Source organism: Nothobranchius furzeri, chromosome 13, assembly GCF_043380555.1.
Source record: "Nothobranchius furzeri strain GRZ-AD chromosome 13, NfurGRZ-RIMD1, whole genome shotgun sequence".
NCBI classification, from domain to species: domain Eukaryota; kingdom Metazoa; phylum Chordata; class Actinopteri; order Cyprinodontiformes; family Nothobranchiidae; genus Nothobranchius; species Nothobranchius furzeri.
This window is the reverse complement of record NC_091753.1, coordinates 61,459,873-61,485,034: the sequence shown is the minus strand read 5'-3', so window position 1 is coordinate 61,485,034 and position 25,162 is coordinate 61,459,873. Positions and strand designations below refer to the sequence as shown.

The window sequence follows — 25,162 nt, the reverse complement described above, 5'->3', positions numbered from 1 at the left end:
TGTCTGATTTTGTGAAAAAGCTTGATAAAATGTCTTTTTTAGTTTGGTAGGCATCTTTCTCAGTAGAAATGAATGCACTGGGGGCAAATGGAGACCCATCTAACATGGCAGCTGGCCACTATGGCAGCTCCAGTCCACGGGGCGTCTACGTATAGTTACGTAGACGTCTGTGGTAGACCCGCAGTTTAGAGACTTGGGCAATGGCGGCTCTACCAAAGAAAGCTAGAAATCCCTTTTCAGAGGAATCTAGGAAAAGAAAAAGAGAACACGACGAAGCAAGTGCAAAGACCAAAGTTAATACTGGGCAGGCTTTTCCTCACTGGAGAGCTCTTCTTGATAGAACGGCATGTGCTACAGACTCTGACTTAGCCGTGCTGCTAATGGATAAGCAAATGTAACAGAATGAAATGACTGTTTTTTCCTCCTCTGCACAAGACTAGTCTGCATGAGATAGGGCCTCAAGGTCTCATGCATTCCTTCTAGCCTGCTTATCTTCAGCTCAACAGAAGAATGGAGAATGAACTCTTCTTTTAATTCATCAAAGAACTCTATTTTAATAAAGCTAATCCATCAAAGTGTTAGTCAATGAATAAGATGTGACCGATCGGTGAAATCAAAATATTAATTACTTTATTATAATCCTATAGAATATGATGAGTAATATGACTTTAAATGTTCCAACAGGACTCATTTCACGTAGCGTTAAAAGACATGACACATTCCTTTCACTGATCCAATCAGAATCTGACAGATCTGACGGAGGCGTGGTTTTGATGGTGTTTGGTATTCTTCATTCGACAATAAACCAAAACATCCGAAGTATAAAACTATGCCACGTCATCTCTAACGCCGGGTCAAAGCTTTCCAGAGAAAGTGTCGGAGTGGCCAATCCTGATCTAAACTCTTCAACCGAAAGAACCAATGACAAGCTGAAAAATTCGTTGCTATTCCAACTGCAGCAACAGTTCCTTTCAGAATAAAAGCTGAACCATCAAGACCCAGCCTTGGGTCTCACCAGACGCCAACAAAGTGCCGTGACCCGGAAGTAACTCACAGACTGGACTGGTCGGCAACCGCTGCTTTTCCTACCGGCTCGGTTCCAGAGAGGGTCAAGCTGGACCTCGACATTCCTGATCTAAGGAGGACTTCCTGAAGGGTAGGAAGACCGGCAAATGGTGTCTCATGTGTTTATGAATCTCCTAACCAAAGCTTAACGCGAAGACATCACCTTCAGTTCCCATCAGAACTAATCGCTTCTTCGGATTTGCTGGTTCTGATTAACATCACACATCATCCATTCACCATCTCATCCACTTTAGTTACACCATACATTTAGTGTTTAAAGTCAGTCTAGTTTTATTTGTTAGTAATAAAATTCTTAACGTTTAAACTCGACTCTCTTCTTTTGTCTCTGAGTGAATATGAAGCGGTTATCTAATCCCTGCAATAAAAAGTTCCAATCTTCTGGTTTAAATAACCTCACAGATCCGTAAGGTGGATTTCATATTTCCTATGGAATCCCACGCCTTATGGCTTATTAAATAACATGTAATCAAATTCATTACACAAGTAATAAATGACTATATCTGGATTATTGTGTTTGGTCGGACATAAACTTGCTAAACAGTCCTGATAAAACTTTATTCAATGCTGAAATGCTGTTTATTGCGTTTATTTGGGCACGCGAGTTAGAAAACAGCCAGCAAACATGCCTCTTATGCGCGACAGAGACATCAGATTTTACAACGATGATGTTATGCATCAACCCTTGAGAGGGCGACAGAGAGCATTTATCTGCAAAGTTCAGGAGTGTGTCTTTAAGGTATCAAACATACCAAATCAGCCTGGCCCTGTGTAGAAAAAGGAACAGACTCATATGCTTATTAAATGGTTGTAAAATTCTTGAGGGCAATGATTGCAATCCAGTGTTTGTGATAACTGGTAAAGAATCTCTCACATCTTCAACGGAATTTGGTTCCACTCTTCTTTACAGAATAGTAGAACTAATATTTTAGCCCCAATAAAGGGGTTTCTTGCATGAAAATCTTCTTTAACGTCAAAGGCCAGACACTGTCCTTCAAGATGTTCTGCTACAGTACAGAGTAGAAATATTTAATCACTAACAACAAGTGGTCCATGTCCTGAAACAAAGCAGCCCCAGATCATCACACTACCAACACCAGACTGTTTCCTCGGAAATACAGAGGAAGTTTTACTCCAGATGGAATGGAAGGCAGGCCATTGTTCAATTTTCAGTCCACAGAAAGTCTTGTCCAACCTTGGTCCTCGAGGGCCCCCACGTCCAGCATGCCATAGTTGTCCCCTACACACCTGACTCAGTGATCTAATTAACTTTTCAAAGAGTCATCAGCAGAATGTTGTTTATTAGACAGACTGTTTTAGATGTTCTATAGTAAATGTGAGATGGGACTTTGTTTTGGCCAGCAGAGGTTATGGCCTCCCTATCCACCTTTCCTTCTGTTGAACCACGAACTTTGACCAAAACTGCACCGGCCATCTGGGCTACCAGGACTTTTCCTGGTAGGCTGAAGGGTGAGTGGGCTGGTGCAACCGTAAAAAGAAAAACAACGCAGTTGGGGACGGATTGGTAATTGGCCTTTTGTGTGTAAGTTGGCATATGACTTAAGCCTAGTATATATTTCTCTGTCAGCTAGGGTTCGGAGACACACGCACACACACATAGACAGAGATGTTTTCCTTTCAAACTTCGATAGAAATTTAGCATGTCTCTGTCACCTTCTGTCGAGCTTGCAGCAGCGGGTTTGCATAGACGATTGATGGCGCTGCATGTCTCTGCACCCCTGCAGACGGAGAGGTATAAAATAGGCTTTAGTGAGTAAAGTCTGTGCTGTAAAAGGTCTTTGGTTGGTTAATTAGACAAAAATAGTGTTTTATAAATACAGCTTATTTACTAGACCAAGGGCCAATGGGACCATTAAAGAGGTTATTGTGTTCTTTAGACATAAAACTAAATGAAAAGACAACAGAAACTGAATGAGGGAATTAGGAGGCTCCAACACGAGCTCAGCTCAACACCATACACACTTCCATCGAATGATAACTGCTGACTCTGGGTCATTGACCTCTTTTTTTATTGCTTGTTCATTCAGGAGGTATGGCAGTATGCTGGAGGGATACCTATGATGCAGACTTTAGAGCATTTTGACTTTACTAAACTGGGATGCAAAATATCTTCATGCCTGGGATGAATCACAAAAGCTGCAATTCCAATAGTACCTGCTCAGTGCAGCTCGACATGATTCAACACAACTATGCATGGCTTGGGTGGTGCTCCGTTAGAATGGAGAAAAGGCTCTAGTTGGTGCATTCATCAAAGCAAGGTGATGTGTACCCAACACATAAACAACACAACAATGACAGACATGGTAGTAATGTTGAAGAATCCGTTCAGCCGTGGGCTGAGCCACAAGTTTTTTGTCAGTCCATAAACCCGGAGAAGGCTGCAGATGGGGAGGCAGCAGGTGTAGCTGGGGTGACCAGTGATTTATCTTCTACACTAATCTTGTGTCTGTTCTAGTCTTGTTAGATCTCAGTGCTGCCTTTGACATAGAAGACCACAATGTTCTTGTAGAAAGGTTTGAACATGTTGTAGGGATCAAAGGAACAGCACTAGGCTGGTTTAAATCCTACCTGTCTGACAGATATCATTTTGTAAACGTAATGACAAATCTTCATACTTGAGGGTTACTTGTGGAGTACCACAGGGTTCAGTGTTTGGACCAATTCGTTTTACTATATATATGCTCCCAATTGGTATTATCATTAGACAGCATGGGATAAATGGTAAAATGGTAAATGGCCTGTATTTGATATAGTGCCTTCTAGAGTCCTGGAACCCCCCAAGGCGCTTTACAAAACAACCAGTCATTCAACCATTCACACACACATTCACACACTGGTGGGGATGAGCTACGATGTAGCCACAGGTGCCCTGGGGCGCACTGACAGAGGCGAGGCTGCCGAGCACTGGCGTCACCGGTCCCTCCGACCACCACCAGCAGGCAACGTGGGTTAAGTGTCTTGCCCAAGGACACAACGACAGCGACAGACTGAGCGGGGCTCGAACCTGCAACCTTCCGATTACGGGGCGAGCACTTAACTCTTGTGCCACCGTCACCCACTGTTATGCTGACGATACTCAGTTATATCTATCCATTAACCCTGTTGAACCTAATCGGTTGAGTAGATTACAGGCTTGTCTTGAAGATGTAAAAAATTAGATGACTCAAAACTTTTTGCTTTTAAATCAAGACAAGACTGAAGTTCTCATATTTGGACCAGAAATCCAGAAAAGGAAATTGCTTAGTCAATCACCTGACCTGAATGGCATTACATTAATCTCCGAGAACAAAGTAAGGAACCTTGGTGTTATCTTTGACCAGGACATGTCATTCAAATCCCAGGTCAGGGGTGGACATTAACTTCAAAACCAACCGGCCAGCCGGGCCGGTAACTCTGAATATTTACCGGCCCCGCCAAGAATCTACCGGCCCCGCTGGTCAGCTGCCAAAACGAGTCAAAATAACAACTGAACCATTTTAAATGTAATAAACCTTTATTTTGTACACATTCACAAACATAATAACGTATTCAAGTTTGAATTTTTTTGTTCCCTCAACAAAACACAATTTTGTCGTTGCATACTTCCAGCATACAACGCAGTACATCACCAACTCCACTTTGCTGTACTCGAGCCTTTGGCTGTGTTCGAGATGAGCCAGTTCTAAGCAGATTAGACCAGCAGTGATCGGCGAGCAGTGCATGCCGGTTAGATTTGTGTCCGAATTGACGCCGACTTGCTCTGACGTCATGCATACGTAGGCAACGATAACCTTGTGAGATCAAGGCGGCCGCAGATTTTGGAGCAAGGCGCTGCAGTTGCTCTCCCTTGGCTGCAAAACCTAGAGGATGATGGGAAACACCTGGCTCTCACCTGATCAAAGATCTGATTGGTTCATATTTTGATCCAAACATCCGGTGGTAGAACATGAAATGTTAGTTGGCCACATGTATTCTGTAAATCATGTTACGTTGATGATGACAACAATATAGGCCATAAAGAGGAATGTGTTTTGTGTTCTTTTGTCACGTTTCCTATGAGCACACTGAAGCTACAGCTGCTAACCTTTACTTATTATTACAGTCATGTCTCCATATACAATATATGACATCCACAAGCACGTGAGGATGGGTTTCAGCTGTTAACAGGCACCAGAATTAAAATTGAAAATTGAACAAGTATGCTAACGCGATATCTTCATCCATCGTCACCCCCGAGCTACACATGTAGGGAAATCCAAGAGATTCAACTGGCAGAAACAACTGGTTCACACCATAGTCTCTCTCTCTCTCCTCTCTCTCTCCACTCACTCACTCACTCACTCACTCACTCACTCACTCACTCACTCACTCACTCACTCACTCACTCACTCACTCACTCACTCACTCACTCACTCACTCACTCACTCACTCACTCACTCACACACACACACACACACACACACACACACACACACACACACACACACACACACACACACACACACACACACACACACACACACACACACACACACACACACACACACACACACACACGTAGAGGAAAAGAGCTGAGGAAATTGAGGACACCAGGTAGTTAAAAGAAAAACCACAGCGGAGCCGAGGCGCGCCTCGAATGGGGCGCGTCTGATCTGAACTGAGGAGCGGCGAGCAGCGAGCAGCGGCCGGACTTCGTGAGCGATTCGCTTCGGGCGCTTCCGCGGCCGGTGTGTCCCCGGCGTAAACGCCGGCTTTCAGCCACTCCCCCTGCTGCTTCCGTCTGTTTTCCAGGCGAGGCGCTGCTCAACTCGAACACGGCCATTCTCTGTGCCTCCCGTCTTCTTTAAACCGCCAAGAATCGTTCCACCTACGCACACGCTTCTCTGCTTCATACCGTTTCGAACTGTCTCGCTTCTCCTCACCAGTTTTAAAGCGTTTTGCCGGAGATTTCATCAAGAAATCCAATCCCAGTGGTGGCGCGATCTTCCTGCGTGCTTGTGTGTTTCTAGCGTGGTTCCACTTCGTCTTTAATAGTGACTTATAGTTCACGTGACTATAAATAATCGTGCAGTACGTGCACGAATCGTACAAGTGCAGTAGGTGGCTAGAGGCGCGCAGGTTCACGCGCGCGAAACGAAAACGGCAGCTTCCTACAGGGCGGGGCCATGATGTAGGCGAAAGCCGGTGTGTAAATGACAAATAAAGCTTGGGCGCCACCCGGGCGGTAAGTCGTCAAGTATTTACCGCCCGACGAGAAAATTTAGCGCCAATGGCGCTCGGGCGCTTTAACGGTCCACCCCTGCAGGTTAAACAGGTTTGTAGGATTTCCTTTTTCCACCTTCAGAATATTGCTAAGATTAGAAGCAGCCTTTCCAGGAGTGATGCTGAAAAACTAGTTCATGCATTTATTACATCAAGACTGGATTACTGTACTCCATTACTCTCAGGAAGTCCACAGAATGTAGTTAAAAGTCTTCAGCTTGTCCAAAATGCTGCAGCTCGAGTTCTGATGAGAATTAAAAAGAGAGATCATATCTCTCCTGTCTTAGCTTCCCTACATTGGCTACCTGTTAAATTCAGAATAGATTTTAAGATCCTTCTTCTCACATATAAAGCTCTTAATAATCAAGCTCCATCATACATCAGTAATCTGATTGTTCCATACGTTCCTAACCGAGCACTTCGCTCTCAGACTGCACGTTTACTGGTGGTTCCCAGAATATCTAAAATTAGGATGGGAGGCAGATCTTTTAGTTATCAGGCTCCTCTCCTGTGGAACCAGCTCCCAGCCTTAGTCCGTGAGGCAGACACCTTGTCTACTTTTAAGAATAGGCTTAAAACATTTTTATTTGATAGGGCCTATGGTTAAAATCTGATGTTAGCCTAAATCTGGACAAGTGGGGGAGTAGAGGGAGGTGGAGTGTACAGTCGGCAAAGACGGCTCTCCCTTGCCCTGACTCCAACATGCCTACATCTAAATAGGATAGATTATCCAGAGTTATCTCTGTAGTTGTGCTGCTATAGGCTTAGGCTGCTGGAGGACACACTGACCACTTCTCACACTCTACTGCTTTCTTCTACTATCTGCTCTTTAACTGTATTATTTCCTGCTATTTCAGCTGTTAACTTTATTTTCTCTCTAAGTGTTTTTCTCCCCAGAAGAAGCTACAACGATGTTCTGCTGAGCTGTGGTGGCCTCATGGAGGGGGCCATCGTCTAGCACACTGCTGCTAACCACTAAAACATTCTCCCTCTCCTGATAATAACACTTTACTTTCCTTGACGTTGGATGTGCTACTACTAGTTTACCCGTTTATTTATAGATTCACTAGGATTAATACAATAAAGTTTATCTCTCATCTAATAGAATATTTACTAAGAAATCACTATGTACCCATAGAAAAATTACTTGGTGTGTGTGTGTGTGTGTGTGTGTGTGTGTGTGTGTGTGTGTGTGTGTGTGTGTGTGTGTGTGTGTGTGTGTGTGTGTGTGCGTGCCTGCTCTGTCTTCTCCATCCCCAGTGAGTCGTGGAGGATGGCTGCTTATACTGAGCCAGGATCCTCTGGAGGTTTCTTCCTGTTAAAAGGGAGTTTTCCTCTCCACTGTCGCTGCATGCTTGCTTAGTATGAGGATTGCTGTAAAGACTCTGACACAAGTCTCAATGCAATTTGCTGAGTTCATTATATAGGAAACTTTTTTTTGATTGGCTTAATGAACTGACCTGAACTGGAATGTTTATTATGTGAAGTGCCTTGAGACGACTCTTGTCGTGATTTGGCGCTTTATAAATAAACTTGAATTGAAATGAATTGAATTCAACCCCATAGCCAATCGCAGTTGCTGACGTAGCATATTTTGGCCCGACTCAGCATGCATGGAATCACATTTAAGGTGGTACCCACAACTGATGAAAATGCTGTCCAACCAAACCAAATCAATTTGAGTCGCACTGAGTTGGTACTAACGGTATCGCAGCTAAAATGACTGTAGGCCGATTGTCTATAGAGAGAAATAGGAATCAAAAGATCTGTGCATGTGTAATATGTAACTTTTGTTTACCTTTTTGTGAGCAACTTCGGCTCCAAGGCATATAAATCATTTAATACACACACATTGATCCATGGACAAAAAGATATTTATGCACATATCAGATTACAAGTACACAAATGGTTTTGAGAAAGGTCAGAACATGTTTGAACCAAAGACAAAAGACAGATCTGATATTGAAGAACGACTAATTCAGCAGTGATTAGAAATGAATGTGTCAGTCAGAGTGATGAGTAGATTTTAACTATATCTAATCCTATCGTTAAAGGTTTAACATGGAACCTTTAAAGTTACAAATATCCTGCACCCATCTAGAAGCTAGCATAACTTTGAGTTTTATAAGCAGTCAATGAGCTGTAATGGAATGAAAGGACTGTTTTCCACCTAAAAGTCATTTCCCCCCCTCTCCTCAGCAGGAACTAATCTGCATGAGATATTGCTCAAGGTCATGCATTTGCTTCTGAACTGCTTCCCTTCCAGCTCAAGAGAAGAATGAAGACAAAGGACTCTTTTCTTTTAATAAATCAAAGAACTCTATTTATAATAAAGCTAATCAAACAAAGTTAGTCAGTAATAAGACGTTGACCAATCTGTGAAATGACAATGTTATGATTAGTAAGCTTTAATAAGTAATATGACTTTAATCTAGCTGCACTACACATGCTGATGACACGTAATGTAAACGCATGACACATTGCTTTTACTCATCCAATCAGAACCTTCCTTTCTGAAGCGTGGCATAGTCTCTGTGGTGTTTATAAATCTGCCAACTTTGATTCGACCATAAATCAAAACATCCAGATGAATAAAACCAGTCCCCACGCCATCTTAGTTCAGTTCACCGCATGCTAAGAGAAGTATCGGACCGGCCACCTGGACTTCCTCTTTAAGCAAAGAACCAACAAGCTGGATAAAATCTGTTGCATTTTACCAACCAAGCAACGGTTCCTTTCAGAAAAAAAGCTGAACTCACTGACCCCAAGGGGGGTCCATCTGACGCTGTCAACCAGCTGTCGCTTTTTACCTGGAGTCAATCCAAAGACTAGTCTGTCGTACTGCTGACGCTGTTTCATCGGCTCCGGTACCGAAGGGGGGTCCGAGGACCTGGCATTCTGGATCTGTACGGAGGTCTCATCCTGAAGGGTATGTGTGGAGCGACAACATGGCGTCTCATGAGTTTATGAAACTCCGATCATAGCTTAAGAGCAAAACATCACTTCATCACTCAGACTTGCTTCTCCGGATACGAGAGTTCTGATGACAACATCACTCACACATACACCATTCATCTCATGTCTCATTCACACCAAGATCCATCCATTCACTTAGAATTTAGTTAGTCTTGTTTAAAATTTGTTTAGAAATAAATCTTCTTAAATTTTAAAGGGGACTCTCTCTTCTGTTGTCTCTCAGTTAATATGAAGTGTTACATAATCCCTGCAATAAAAAGTTCCAATCTTCTGGTTAAAAGTACCCAAAGATCCATAAGATTGATTTAATATTTTCTATGGAATCTTATTACATAATGGTGAGCCATTTTGCCAGATATTTGTACATTTTTGACACTTTGTGCTAATTCTGAGACATTTTTAAACAGTAAACACAAAATTATAAAACTTGATGTTTCTGGTTGAAAACGGGACGATCTCGTAATCCACCACTAGAGTGCAGCATCTCCATTTAAAGTCAAAAGGGGGAGTGACACTGGTCAACCTCCAACAGGAGGCGCTGGTTCATCTCAAATCATTCAAGGCTGACGTGTCATTTCTCAGTCATTTTAGTCTCAGACAGTGGTATCTGAAAGGATTTCCTGCTTCTTTAAGGTGAATACTGTATTTTTATGTCTTTTCTGAGCGTTTCGTGACACTGTGGACTATTCTTGTGTAAAGTAGATAAAAGAATATCTCCACGGGAAGCTCGCTTTCTCCAGATTGCCATCTGATCACCGGTAAATCAGCCCAATAAGATTGACTAGCATCAATTGCTAACAGTCTAAAATAAGCTTTTAAAACGGTAGAGCATCAAAAGCAGCACGAACTGTACACACTAATTAGTCCGTAATATTAACACCAATGCCTCACAAACGTTTTGGTTACTCGGACTGGTCGGTTCTAACAGAATTCGACCGCAAAGCCCTGTTTAGCCAACAGGCCCCGCTAGCTTAGCACAACCAGCCGCTAACTAGTAAACTCAGTTTAGACAGTCGGTATACGCGTTTCCGACAACCTGTCAAGCCGTCTGACACAGCGAATCTGTGTCTTAAAATCTGCTACGCCTATGGGAAAAACTCCGACATCGTTTGAGTAGTTTTAAGCGGTGGTTTTTGCACTTTAGTGTGTAAAACTTTAACCGGTGACGTCATCCAGACTCACCGACATTTGGTGTGCAGCGGAGCGAATGCAAGTCAGTACACCCGCCCGTACCCACCATCGGCGTGCTGCCGCCACCTAGTGAGCATTTCTGTTCATCACATTCCCTTTGGTGAAAAGCATCATTTCTGATTAAAAACATGTCAGAAGGGGAACAATTGGGTCTTCCCTCAGTAGGTAGACAGGTCATTGACTGTAGAATCTTGTGTAGGTTTTACCAGTATGACTGTTCATGGTTTTGATGATGGTTTTCAGAACTGTTCAGCTACTGAGCTGATGAAAATGTTACTGACACATGTGGAAAGTGCCCAGAGAAGGTGAGCATGTCAAGCCAGCTGCCCGCACAGATACCCTGATGGAATTTGCTGTCTTACTGTCTCATCTCTGGGACAAAGAGGTTATTGTGCACTTGGACACACAAGAGAGAAAGCGCACACTTTCTGAACAACAGCAAAGAGGAGGAGCCTGTGATTCTGACTCTTAACGAGAAACGGTACAGCGAGGAGCTGATGGAAGCTCGGAAACAGCTGAGTGAAGCTCAGACAGAAATTGCAAATTTGTCGCATAAGAATCAGTCGGAGGGTAAAATTGCTATCTTGGAGAATGAGAAGTGTGCTTTAAAGGTTGATGTCATTACCTCTGCATCTCGGGTACGTAACCGAGAAGATGAAATTGAGGATTTAAAATGACAGAATTCTGCACTCACAGGAGAAAGGGGGACCCCTTTACTCCACCGACCTCCTCCTCCACTTCTGCTACAGTTGCTGCTTCACCGGCTGCTATTGCTGCTAGTGGGGTTGCACCTGCTGCAGCTGGGGTGGGACCAGCACCTCAGTTACCTCTGGCTTCTCAGACATCACTTTCAGCGATGTCCGGGAATGACCTTGGAGGACAAGATCTTTGTGATAAGGTTAACCTTCGATGCCGTGGGTTCGCTTATTGATCGCAAATGATTTTGACAAGCTGGAAGCTGCGATTCAGAAAGAGTACACTTATGGTGCTAAGGAGGCTGGCATACATTAGCTTTGTCAGTCAAACAGGGTCGTACTGAAGACCCACAAGCCTTCTATCTATGCCTCTTCAACGCATACTATGGTACGGAATGTAAGGACGGGATGGAAGAGGAAAAAGGTTTCAAGGTTGAGAATCTACATGCCCAGTATAGCCCATACATGGGTACTGTAGACCTTAAAACCACACCCATGGATGAGCTCAGAAGAATGGCGAGTTGTGGCTTTACACGGTTTGGCAAATCCAGTAAGGGTTCGCACGCTCCATCAGTTCTGGCGGTGGAGGCAAAATCCTCCTTGCTGCAACTCGAGGGGACTGCACCAGGGACTCATAAAAATAAAAACCAAAACGATGGGTCTAAACAACAGGCCCAGAAATCAAATAACAACTCCAAGCCAAAAGGCTTTCCAAATAACAAGCCTCAAAATCCAAATAGACTCCACCGGCTCGTGGAGGGGACCCCAAGTCACCACGACTCCACCGCGATAAACATCGTGTTTCTTTTAAAGACAAAGGGGGTTCATCAGGCTCCTTCAGGAGACAGTCGCCTCGCCCAGGCAAGAGACGCACTCCTTCTGGCCAAAATTCACCACATAGTGCTCGCAAGAACTACAGTCCTGCCCCAAGAACGAGAACTGATTCTGGGAGCCGGTCTCCTGGAAAAATTCACGCCCTGGGTGCCGCACTTCTTGACCTGTTGAAAGATTCGAACGATCATATGTTGGTTCTGTGCATCTCTGCGGTAGAACCTCCTCAACCTGCCTGTGGCTTGGTTGTGAAAACAGGTCCTGCAGAGGTGGAGCCTGCCACAATGGTGCATTCACCGACACCTGAGGTCTCAGCGAAGCCTGCTGTAGTCGCGTCCGTCAGCGCTAGTCCTCTAGCACCCACAGAACCTGCAACCAGACCTGGCCAACCAAGCTCACCGATCAGACTTCCATGAAGGGTTCTCTGCAGTATCATCCGTAATAGTCCTATTGATAAACCTCACATTCTGGTGACCCTGGAGGGGGCGCTGGACTGTGAGGGTGTAGTGGACTCCGGTTCAGATTTCACCATCATGTTCAGCTCTCTCTGGAAGCAGGTCCGCATGGCTGCAGCTGCACAGGGTCGCGTCTTAAGACTCATGCCCTGCGCTGTGGACATCCATCCGTACTCTTCAGGTCAAATGCCCTTGTCAAACGTGGTGTCCATCAACTTCACAGTGGGAGACATGTTCAAGAGCCATCCAGTGTTTGTAATGAACGTTGAAGCGTTTCCTTTTGTGTTGGGAGTGGACCTGCTCCAACGCTTAAAGGCTGCAATTTCACTCGGTGATTGGACACTCCAAACTTGGTTGACTCAACCGATGCCCTTGACGTCTCTTGAGCATCTCAATACCTTTTCAGGTGGTGTTAACCACAACTGCACCACCAGCCTGGTCGGCCAATCCAGTACCAGTAAGGTCAGTGACATCCAGAGAGTCTGCGTCGTCTCTGCATCAGGACCACTCCACCCTGTGGTGGGGAAACCACCTACCCTAGTGGGAGATGGCGGTTGCGGTGACATACCACCTGAGACTCCGCACCCTGCGGTGGGGACACCACCTGCCAAAGGGGGGACTGATGGTGGCGCTGATACTCCGGCTGAAGCCCAGTACCTCGCGGTGGGGACTCCACCTGCCGAAAGACAGGCTGATGGTGTCACTGACACTACTGCACTACAGCAGGCGCTGGTGACCTCTAGCCCCGAGGTTGGAGACTCACCTACCAAAGGAGAGGTTGAACGGTGCCCTGTACCACCAGTGATTGGCCCTGATCTCTCTGACTGCACCTGTGTGCCGACCGAGGGCCCTACAGAGCGCTCACCTGCGCCGAACCGTCGCAAGGCCGCGCCAGTCTACAGTCTACAACGTTCCCGTTTTCCATTTTCAGGTCTGATAAAGTACTTTTTGTTAGTCGCGTGTTTCAGTCTGTTATCAACCGCAGTTGAAATTCATTCTCAGCCTCCTCTCACACGTCTGTACGAACCCGGGCCCTCTTCGGGTATCACACTCCGAGACCGCCCAGGTCTACTAATGACTAACTATCATCTATTTACACAAAAGATTTTCGTCAAATTTGACCCCGCTATGGCGTGTACTGATAAGACGAATGCCTTCGGCAACCTCTCGGAAACGGGGGCCCGCTGGACTATTACCCTGACACAGCATGCAGAAGCTGATATCTGTCACATGCTAATTCAGGCACTTAAATTCACAGTTTCAAACAGTGACCTTTCCAGTACCAGCATTAGGCCAAAGCGTTTCCTGGATGGATTTTTCTCAGTTGCTAATACAATTGGCAATCTTTTAAATTTCGGATTCTCTTCAGTCAACTCGATTGAGATTAACGCAGTTCGTCGACACGTTGATGAGCTTAACAGAGAATATCCGGCTCTACGTAAGCAGGTACTGCAGCAGCGGCACACCCTGAGACAGCTGGGCACGCCTGAAAAACAGACTATGGTGGTACTCAACACTCATAGCGACATTTTGCGTAAAACAACTTCCGCTGTGAATGAGTTGCATTCCTTTGTGAATGTTGATTATGCTCATACACAGATGCTGACCACTTGCCTGTCCGACTATGGTCGGGACGTGAGCGCTTCGATCGATACCTTCCTCATGGGGAGGATCCCTCTGTACCTCGTGTCCCTGGCCATGGTCCGGTCTGCGATTGCTCGTGTGACCTTGAAGGACCCAATGGCTCTTCAGACTCACTTGGCTTTCTCATTGGGCAATGCTATCCCGTTAAGTGTCAATCCAGATGCTAGAGAGCTAGCCTTCATCATCAACTTACCTATTGTGTCTCCAAATGACATCTATAGATTAAGAGATGTGGTGAATGTAGGGAACTGGGTTGACGACACTCATGTCAGGTTACATACGCCTCCGGTCATCGCGTAACATGAGGACACGCCGCACGTCCGTTTAGTCCCGGACTTGCGCGTGTGTTCTCTCACATGTGGCCTACACTTCTTGTGTCCAGGTACACCTTTTCTGCGTGGCGGTGCCACTGGTGTGTGTGTGGCATTGATGAGTTGTCAGATGATTCAAAATGTCCTATGACTGTGACTCCACGTTCAGATGTAGCTGTTGTTGTTGGTTGACCGTTGGTTACTTAATACCCCTGTTAGAGAAGCTGATGTTTTCTATGAGCGCCATGGTGTTTCCACACACAGTAGCGGTTTTAGGCACGGGCAGACAGGGCAGTTGCCCGGGGCGGCATTTTTTCATGACACAAAAGGGGTGCACAAGCGCTGAGTAAAAAAATAAAAAAGAAAGAAATCTGCGCTGCACCGAGGTTTTCTATTCTATCTGTCATATCACAGAGTCTGGAGAGGAAACAGCAAGTTGGCGCCCCCTGCAGCTGCAGGCGCTCCTGCTGACTGAGAGGGTTCAGATGCACTTTGTGTGTATGAAAAACAGGAAGGGGAGGGGTGCGGCGGGGGAATTCACCTCCGGGTCTTTCCCAAATGAAATGAGCGGGTAGGGGCTGAATCAACTGTATTAACATGGCTAAAGTCAATCACATCTTGATGTTCTTCCATTTAATGCACATTTCATTCATAACATCATAAACACAGGCCTATCATTCTTTCAGGTTTTTCTGAATTGTGTGAAATGGCCGAATAAAAAAAGGAAAAACAAAACGATTTTGTGGTCACCCCCCCATCAAGGTCAAATTGTTTAGTCCAGACTAAAGGAAACTTATTGAGTCAAGAGCCAAACAGAAGAGATGAACATAAAAAGGCTAAAACCACCAGGTGCCCAATTCAGGAATAAAAAAGAAAAAAGAGGATAAAGATAAAGGTATGTACACTCTCATGATGCATGTTTTCAATTTTTTGAACCAGTTAACTGGGATTTTAACGGTTAAATTCGGTCAGCTAATCGCTAACAGAGCTAATAGGGCTGAAATATTGAAACGAATATTCAAATGGTTCGAAAAAAGTCCTTGAATCGTTTTTTCATAATTAACGTGTTAAAATCCCGGCTCTAACTTTTTTTTACATTAGTAAATAATTTTACATATAGTTTAGCATTATTTTTGGTCATAAAAATACTTAACGCAACAGAAAATCTGAGGAGCCACATGGGAGCTGAAAGAGCCGGCTCTTTTTGGTGAGCTGAGCCAAAAGAGCCGGCTCTCTAAAAAGAGCCGCAATTCCCATCACTAACATGTAAATGTCACTTCTGCAAGCGGACTCGGAGCCTCTACAAGATAATGCATTTTAGCCTGTTTTTCTATATATTCTGCGGACGCTGCAATTTTTTCATTTGTAGCACTTGGTTTCAGCTCACACCGTACATCTGGTAGCAACACGTCGGTCTTAAAATGTGCTAAAAATATCAGTTTTTACTACACGTCAGACTTTTTATTGTGCTGTTATTGATGTCTGTTGTCCCTCGGGATTGCTGCAGGAGGACACAGGTATTTATGAGCTGCGGAGGAAAATGAAAGAAAGTAAATAAATCTTCTGTGATCAATATAACTTGACATAATCACAGCAAACATGCTTTCTCGACAATCCTTGTTAGTGAGAGAAAAAAAAAGTGTAGAAATTAAAACGGACGTGTGTTAATAGGGAAATAGCTGGCGAGACATGTTTGCGCATGCGCCATGAGCGGTTCTGGTGCTGTTTGGGCCGCAGCCGCTCGCATTTGTTTACTGTGAAGTAAAGTTGAAGTGCTGAAGTTTTGAAAACTAATTTTGAATAAAACTTGAAGAATAACTGGCAATTGCATGCTCATTTCAAGAGGTCTTTCATATTTTATAACATGCTATTTGATATAATGGTTTACAAACGCAAAAGGGTAATTTTTTAGAGTACTCCATTAATCGATAAATGGATCAATAGAGTACTTGATTACGAAAATATTCGATAGCTGCAGCCCTTGATTACAGCGACCTTAAAATCCTGTGGTACATACCCATTTACTAAGGATAGATTGATTGTATCTAGAATGGGGGCAGTAACCAAAGGAAATGCATCTTCAAACAATTTGGTTGGGATTGGATCTAAAATGCAAGTGGAAGGTTTAGATGAAGCTAATATTTTTGTTAACTCTGAAAGCTCAACTGGATCAAAACGGTTCAAACACTTATGAGGTTCTAGAGTCACCTCTGATGCTGCCTCACTTACTGAGGAAGAAGAAATCACATTAGGGAGGATGCTAATGATTTTGTTTCTAATAGAATTAATTTTACTTGCGAAGAATCCCATGAAGTCATTGATGCTGAAGGCTAAGGGAATAGATGGCTCAGAGCTATGATTCTGTGTAAGTTTGGCAACTGTACTGAACAGAGATTTTGGAATATGCTTATTCTCCTCAATTAGCAATGAAAAATAAGCAGTTCTAGCTTGTCGAAGCTTATTTTTATAACGCACAAGACTATTTTAGATGGTGAACACAACTGATTTATTTAATTTAGTGATGAATCGCTCCTGTAGACACCCGTGAAGGCTGGGAGACATTTCAGAAGTTAGATTAAGGTGTTAAAGAGACCAACGCACATCGAGGAGACAGGTAACATTTTTGGTTCTACTAAACAGACACTAGGGGGTGCTCGAATCAAGCCAAAATTGCCAGGTGTGCCTTTTAAGTTTTCTGCCTTTAAAGCATTTGGATCTGACAGTGTTTTAACAAATTCCCTATTTTTACAGAGATAAATGGTCATACCAGCTTAATAAAATCATGAAACAAATTTAAGCCCAGCCAATCAAGAGATGGGTGGTTGTGGCCAGTGACCGCTGTCAGTTAGTTTCACATCTGGTACAACTCAGCCCAGCCCGCATTGCATATATTGTTTTCATGCCTAGGTGGCCTGGTACTTTTCCCTATCCTACCGGGCAGTTTTTCAGCCCTTATCCTCTGGTGGTCTGCTCAGGGCTGCTCCGGGCCAACGTACCCACTACGACTGATTGGCCAGCTCAATTACACGCCTGCCGTTAGCGGAAGCCTCTGATTGGCAGATAGAATCAACCAGCAGAAATGGCTCATTCTGGAAAGTACTCAAAAGGACAAAAATAGAGTTGGTGAGATCTGTTTTAGAGATTTTAAATATAAGGTATTTATGATTAAGTCGTTATTTTTGCTGTTTTTTTAAGAGTCACGGAACGTTGCGCACTAGGATGATGTCGATGCCTTAACAACCAAAACAAAGCGGAGACTCACCTATTACATCAGGAAGAATTTGCGCGTTTCGAGCGTTATCCGTTCTTTCATAATCCGTTATTGAATTGTGATCGGCAGAAGCTTTTCCGGTTCGCTCCTCACTTTTTTCTACAGCAGCGGCCCAAAACGATCTCCTAACACATGGATGTTCTGCCTCCTGATCATGTGACGTGTGACGCAGATGAAGATCGGCTTTAGAGCTGAGACGTTTGTTCTCACGGTGCGGGGGCTCATCCGACGCCCATACAGTAAAAAAATGCCAGTGACGATTGGCTGTAAACGGTTGGATCTAAAATGACGACTTTAGTCATCAATGGCAGTGAATGAGTTAAGCATCGGGGCTATCATATTACTGTAGGGTATCTTATGCCTTCATTTTCATAGGTTAAGGTTGTTTGCAAGTTAGGGCACCTCTCTAATCATCAGTTTAAATGTTTATCATTTAATCTAAATTAAACTCACAGCTGATTATGATTTAGACCTGTTTTCACCAGTTGTCATTATTCTAGAAGAGAAACAGACCTGCTGCACACAGCTCGGTAAAATAGGGCAGTTTCATTATATTTCATACCCAGGTAAGGCACACCTGTTTATCCTATGTACTCTGCTTTAATAAGATAACCTTAGCTTGAGATATGTATAGATATAAAGTCCAACAGTGTGAAAAAAGCATCAAGATTCATTATAAGTTCCCATTTTACATTTTTCAATTGTATTTACATTTTTTTAATTAAAAAAAAGATAAATACTATTTTGCAAAACAGGGCAGAATGGTTATTATAGAGCTAAGTTCACATTTCCTTTACAAAGTTCCCCAAAACAGCTGTTTTGTTGTCGGCAGGAGGACAGGGAACACGGTTTGCTGCTAAATGAAATAGCCAATCGTAGGAGAGTCCTTCTAGCCAATCTAAGGCAAGAAAGGCGGGATCTTCCTTGGAAATCCAATGATTCCAAATCACATGCCCTGGGGCTCACTGGCAGAGGTGAGGCTGCCGTACACTGGCACCACCGGTCCCTCCGACCACCACCAGCAGTCAAGAACGGTGACGTGTCTCGCCAACGAACACGACTGCCACAGACTAAGCAAGCCACAGACCTGCAACCCTCCATTTATGGGGCAGGCACTTGACTCCTCTGACACTGTCTACACTAACTTAGAGTTTTTAAAGAAGCAGCTATTCGGAAGATGCTGAAGAATTCCAGAGGTAGGAGCATTTCTAATAACAAAACGCTGCTGAGCCATAAACATCTGTCAAGTGAACCAAACAGTGATGGGCTGGAAAAAGTAGAAGAAATATTTGAATACAACCCTTGGCTGTAATCATAGGACGTAGAACCCCTGGGGACAGGGTGAGGAGGTCAGTCATGAGGAGGAGCTAACATGGGAGTCACTGTTCCTGAATGAAACATCTCTAACTTCTTCAACAATTGGTGAAAAGTGAAGCTAAAATATCCTATTTGCAGTTTGCAAACCCCTACTGCACCCCCACCCTGACACGGTGCACTTAAACCATCGACTTCTATATACGTAGGCATTATACAGACATAATATGACATATATAGACTTAAACATCTAATAAAAATTGCTAATTTGAACATCCAGCAGTAAAATATAAAGATACTATAGGGACCCTAAGTCATTCCGCACCATGGGTGCCTGGAAGAATGGAAAAATGAATGCAGGTCAATGGGGCTAAAAACGCTATTTTTCTAATTCTGCTTGTTTTGTGCCATGGATTTCACATATGATGTCTGTGGATTTTAAAGATACATTTTGATACCAAGAACATACTTATTTTTTAATGGGGGAATGTTAGGTTTTGTGTGAAAATAAGTCCAGGGCTACAAATGCGCTTCACGAAAGTGACGTCATCGAATCAGACCCGGAGAAAACTGAAGCCTGATTCATGCTCCTCCGTCTGCGTCAGAGCGGAGACACGCAACGTCCTTGCGGACCTGCCGGAGAGCTCCGCAAGTACGTACGGAGTCGAGCTCTCTTTTCTAAACATCCGTCAGTCGAGACGGACAACGCAAGCTTGTGATTGGTCAGGACGTCGCTGTCGTCTACACCGCCGGCATTGCGCCCTCAAAAACATAAAGAGAGCCGAGGATAACTAGCGGCAGACACGGAGAAGCTTGAAGAATACCTCGCGAAAAAACTCTAAAAATATGAACGTTTAATCCCCCGTGACTGGAGGAGTGAAAAGATGCGCAGCAAGCGTTTTATTTGTGGATGGAAACGACAGGAAACGTGGGTTTAGAGGTGGGGAGCACATGAAGAGGTGGAGGAGGAGGAGAGACAAATATGTCCGTGTTAAAAGTCTCTTATATACACAAAAAACACAATATAAGCACACGATCTTGGACCGATACATGACAGGATACCACAGAACAGCGCTACGCCCTCTGCTGTCCTGGCGGGGAATTGCTTTGCAACACTCTCCAGGAGACGGAGAAGTAAGAGAGCAAAACGCTTCCGTCAGTCCGTGCGTGTCTGTCCGTTGTGGAGCTGACGGAGAAGCATGAACCAGGCTTCAGGGAAAAGGCTGTAAGTTCAGCAAACTTCCCACAGGAGGAAAGAACCACCATAAATCTGGTCATGTGGTGAGTAGCAGCTACGCTAGGGGGGAGGAGATTATGTGGTGACATCACATATGCGACGTGCCGATTTCTAGTTTGTACTCATGCTACAATCTAATAAATCTCAAAGTACGTGACTGGCTTGGTCAAAACACCCCTCATTACTTTTCATTTAAATTACAGTACAACATGTGTGTGATCCAGGGCGTAAGGCAAAATGGGTTAGAAAATAGCCTTTTTAGCCCCATTGACTTGTATTCCTTTTTTCGTTCTTCCGGGGACCCATGATGCGGAAGTGACTTAGGGTCCCTATGTCCCTTAAAAGGGGAGTGGCTTATAACCTGGGCTGCAGCTAGCCACTATGAGGGTGCTTCTCTTTCCTTTATCTTCAGCTTCAAAGTTATAACATCTAGTTATCATACGCACGTTGATGCTGTACACATCCAGACATAACAGATGAGGAGGTGTGTGGACAATGTCACGACCAGCAGCAGGATGATCATTAAGCTGCCAACCATGTGTGAAAGAGGCTTCATCTCAACAGTAGGTAACTAAAGCTTTATATGTATGCCTGACTGGAAAGTCTAACGGCGGCCTTGTTGTCATGGAAGTCAAAGAGAGGGGAACACAGTCCAGTCTTGGAGTCACTAACAACTGAGTGTGGTTTGGAGACTTTCTAATCTGAAGACATGTATCTGTTCAAACACTCATCCATCCAGCACAATGTGTTCAGCTGAAATGTGAAGCTGTGCACTGATGGCTGTGATATGTACAAGTCCAAACTGAGCCAGAACAGGAGGAGTCTAAGTGAGGGGCATGAGCACTACCTGGTACAGACAATGGCAGACACTGCGGAGTTGTGGGGGAAACTCGCTAGAAGATCCAATGATAGCCTGGAAGAAGCGCTCTGTGATCTGCAGCAGGTTCCTCTGGTTCTCCTCAAGGTTTTCACCTTGCTCCAGCCTGGTGACACAAGCACATTCCTGATTCAGTCAAGATTTCCAGCTCGGAGGATTTCTCTACAACAGGAGCAGATGAGGCGTTATTTCTTTATCTCTTGGGATTGCTATAATGTGTATGCCTAAACTGCTGAACCATTGTCAGAAGTGAAGCCTTTTGGATCTTAGGAGAAACATCTGGAAGAGACATTGTGCTGTCTTCCATCTGACTTGTAGGAGCAGCAGATCTCTGGACCACGAAGTTGGACTAATGTCTTATCAAGGTGAGTTCAGGTTCAGTTTGGGATTTTCAGAATAATCTGTTCATTCCTCTCCTGGATAAATGGACAATTTATTAGGTATTTTATGAGGCTATTAGCATCATGGGGCCCAAGACAAGTGTCTAACTTTCCCTGATGATAACTCTGACCCTGAACATAGAATATAAAAACGTTAACACTGGTCTAGATTGGATTGTGGTCTGTAACATCTGTGTGATATACTGCCCAACTGTGAGAAATACACAACTAATAGAACTTACCTGGTGGGGTCCACTTCAAAAATGATGTGTTCAGCAGTTGAGATGACTCCTCTCAATAAAGGTTCTAGTAACTTCTGCAAATACGCTGCTCCATAAACCTGACAGAACATGAAGGTAGAAACACACTTCCAGCATGTCCTTATTGCTAAAAATGAGAGTATCTAAGATTTCTAGAGTGGCTTCTACCTTAAAACAGAAGGTCATTATCTTGCTGGCGAGGCTGTTCCCTCTGAAGAGCGTTTGCATGGAGTCAGCCAGCTCGACCTCCTTAGAAAACATGTTCCACAGTAACTGGTAGAGTAAGTGACGCGAGTCAAACAGCGTCACCAGAACCCGGGCCAGCTCATCCTAAAAATCAGAGGAAGACATAATGATCAGTACTGAAGTCCCCCCCCCCCCATACATTTGCAGTGGTCTCTAGTATGTGGGAAAAAAATCTCTGGTGCTCCTTTTTCTGGAACTTGAAGTTAGCCAGAGCAGAGGGAAGCAGGATTTGGTGTCTTATTTCCTGATATTCAAACATCTCACCTCTGATTGGCTGACAGCAACATCGCTGACTGCTTGCTTTGCAACACTGACATTTTATCTCCACAAACAACACATGCCTGGAGGAGTTCTGCTGTTTTGTTGAGTTGCCAACGCTGACGGCTAGCTTCTACTAGCCAAGACATGCTCTGCTGTTTCTTGCACGCTTTCTTCTGAGCCGTGATGGGCGAGTCCGTGAATACGAATTTCCAATGTGACATGCAATTGATTACCTTGTCTAATCCGAGCATTTCTCCGTCTATTTTCTAACGTAACAAATGAGGGGAGAAGACTATTTCCATGTTTAGCCTGCTTGTTAAACCGAGTGAAAATCAGTTTCTCAGAGAACTTGCTGTTTAGGATGCGTAAGTACATCCCACTGACCCAAAGAAAATCCACACCGTCTCTTTAGCACATGCTAACTTGCAAGAAAAGTATAATAAAAACGTTATTGGGATTTGATGCTGCAACTTTCTGAAGCCGTGGTACACCATGAATACAGAAAGACACCCATGCCTAGCTAAAACTCTAAAATGTCTGTTGATTTTCCTGCACAACTCTTTTGAATTATTCCTAGATTAAATTGAGCTACACACCCACTGAGACCCAGGGACCACATTAGCCAGGGCCATGGCGATGGGCAGTTCCCCCTGGTCTCCCATCATAGTAACAAGCTCCACCAGCCTCTCAAAGCGGTCAGCCAGCACCGTCTCTGCCAGAGTGTCAAACTCGGTTCCCTGCTGCAGGATCTTGGTCAGCACCTCCATGAAAGTGGCTCGGGTCTGAAGATCTTTGTGATATCCCAAACCTAAAAGGGAGGAAATCAGTGCTGAAATCTGCTCAATCCATTTGTATTAGTTGAGTTTTCTACCAACATGCAGCCAACTGACCAATGGAATGCATGAGGCCACTGTCTACGTTAGCATTGAGCAGGTTGGACATGGCCAAAATGGTGCAGTGGCGAAGAGAGGCCAGGCGTCGAGACATCCCTCTTTTCCGTCCCCCCACTGTCTGGCCCTCATCCTCGACCTCACTGCAGTCGTTTAGAAGGTTCATGAACAGGGTGAAGTACCTGCAAACAACCATCAGCACAGTGGGCCTTTTAGCAAACTTCAACCCCAACACCAAACTCAGGATTTTACTACATTTATCACCTGCTGCTTCGAGGCAAGTTATAACGTTTTGGCCTGTGTCTGTTCAAAATACAATTTCTGTAAGTTTCACCAAGTTAAATTATAAGACTTGTGCAAAGTGTTAAAAATGATTAGATTTTAAAGTTAACACAGTTCAGAGCCTTTGATTTAAATTAACAAATCTGTGTCATCAGCATCAAATATTTATGTGTAAGACTGGATGTTAATAATAATAATAAATTTTATTTGTAGCGCCTTTCAGGACTCTCAAGGTCGCTTTACAGAAATTGCATAATACAGATAAAACAGTCCTCAGCAAGTTAAAATTACAAATCAATCAATCAGTTAAACAAATACAAGTTAAAAGTGAATACCAGTTAGTGCTAAAATACTAGACTAAAGGTCAAAAATAAAAATATAAACAAATACATCAAGTAATCAGTCAATATAACGTTATCATAAACATTACCCATTAAAATCTACATAGTATAGCTGAAATACATAATAAACTAAAATCAAATAAGGCATTCAGAAAGACCTGTCTAAGCAAATGAGTTTTCAGTAATGATTTGAACTGAGTGAAAGACCTGGCCATACGGATGTCTAAGGGGATGCTATTCCATAACCGCGGAGCCTTTGAGCCGAAAGACCTAATGCCCATCAGGGATAGACGGACTTGAGGTGTAGCAAGTAAATTATAGGAAGTTGAACGAAGTGATCATGATGGTGTGTACAAATTCAATAGGTCACGTAAATAACTAGGAGCCATGTTATTTAAAGTTTTGAATGTCAAGAGTAATATTTTGAAATCAATGCAGTAGCATACTGGGAGCCAATGAAGCTCCTCTAGAATCAGAGTAATATGTTGAGAAAAAGGTGTCCAGGTAATTGTACGCGCTGCTGCATTCTGCATGAGGTAAGCCTGTGAGTACAGCATTACAGTAATCCAAATGCGATAAAACCAGGGCATTTACAAAAATCTTAGTGTCATTTATTGCCAAGGAAGAACGTAATTGATTGATGTAGCGCAGATGAAAAAACGCAGACTTAACTAATCCATTTACATGGGTATTGAAGGAGAGAGTGTTATCCAAAGTAACACCCAAACTTTTAACATGGGCAGATGATAAAATGAGAGTATTATCGATACTGAGTGAGAAATCCAGAGATCTGGCAACATGTGATTTGGTTCTGACTGTGAGAAGTTCCATTTAATTACCATTCAGTTTCAAGAGATTATGAGCAAACCAAATCTGTATTTCACTTAAGCAGTTTGTTATAGCCATAATAGGTAATGACTGAACATATGAAGAAGAGATGTATAATTGTGTATCGTCTGCATAACAGTGGAAGTTCAAATTGTACTTCCTAAAGATGTTTCCTAGTGGAAGAATATAAATGATAAATATGATTGGACCCAGAACTGAACCTTGTGGAACCCCACATGATACAGGAATGAGATGAGATGTATGTGGCATAACCTGAACAAAATGCGAGCGGTCAGAAAGGTACGATTTGAACCATGAGAGTGCCGTCCCACATCCACCATGGTGGATAGGCGCTTTAGAAGAATTTGATGCGATATTGTGTCAAACGCTGACATGGAGTAGATTTAGAAAAAGAAACATTACATGTTTTCAAAGGAGCCAGGTCATCAAAAATATTCCGTAATTTATCATCATAAAGGTTGAGTAAGACGTCAGGAGGTGCTGAGCAATCACCACTATACAGGTTT

The 25,162-nt window shown here is 43.7% G+C and overlaps 1 protein-coding gene across 3 annotated transcripts in view; it reads right to left on the bottom strand.

Annotated features, from left to right (window-relative positions):
* nf1a (neurofibromin 1a) overlaps nt 1-25,162 on the bottom strand; it is a 226,240-nt gene that overhangs the window by 99,566 nt on the left and 101,512 nt on the right. For all 3 annotated transcript variants that reach the window (XM_070543730.1, XM_070543732.1, XM_070543731.1), the window contains exons 25-29: nt 23,185-23,366; nt 22,891-23,102; nt 21,956-22,117; nt 21,770-21,867; nt 21,118-21,253 (exon numbers count right to left, since the gene is read on the bottom strand). In XM_070543730.1, coding sequence (XP_070399831.1) covers nt 21,118-21,253; nt 21,770-21,867; nt 21,956-22,117; nt 22,891-23,102; nt 23,185-23,366 — 790 coding nt within the window. The remainder of the gene's footprint in view (nt 1-21,117; nt 21,254-21,769; nt 21,868-21,955; nt 22,118-22,890; nt 23,103-23,184; nt 23,367-25,162) is intronic.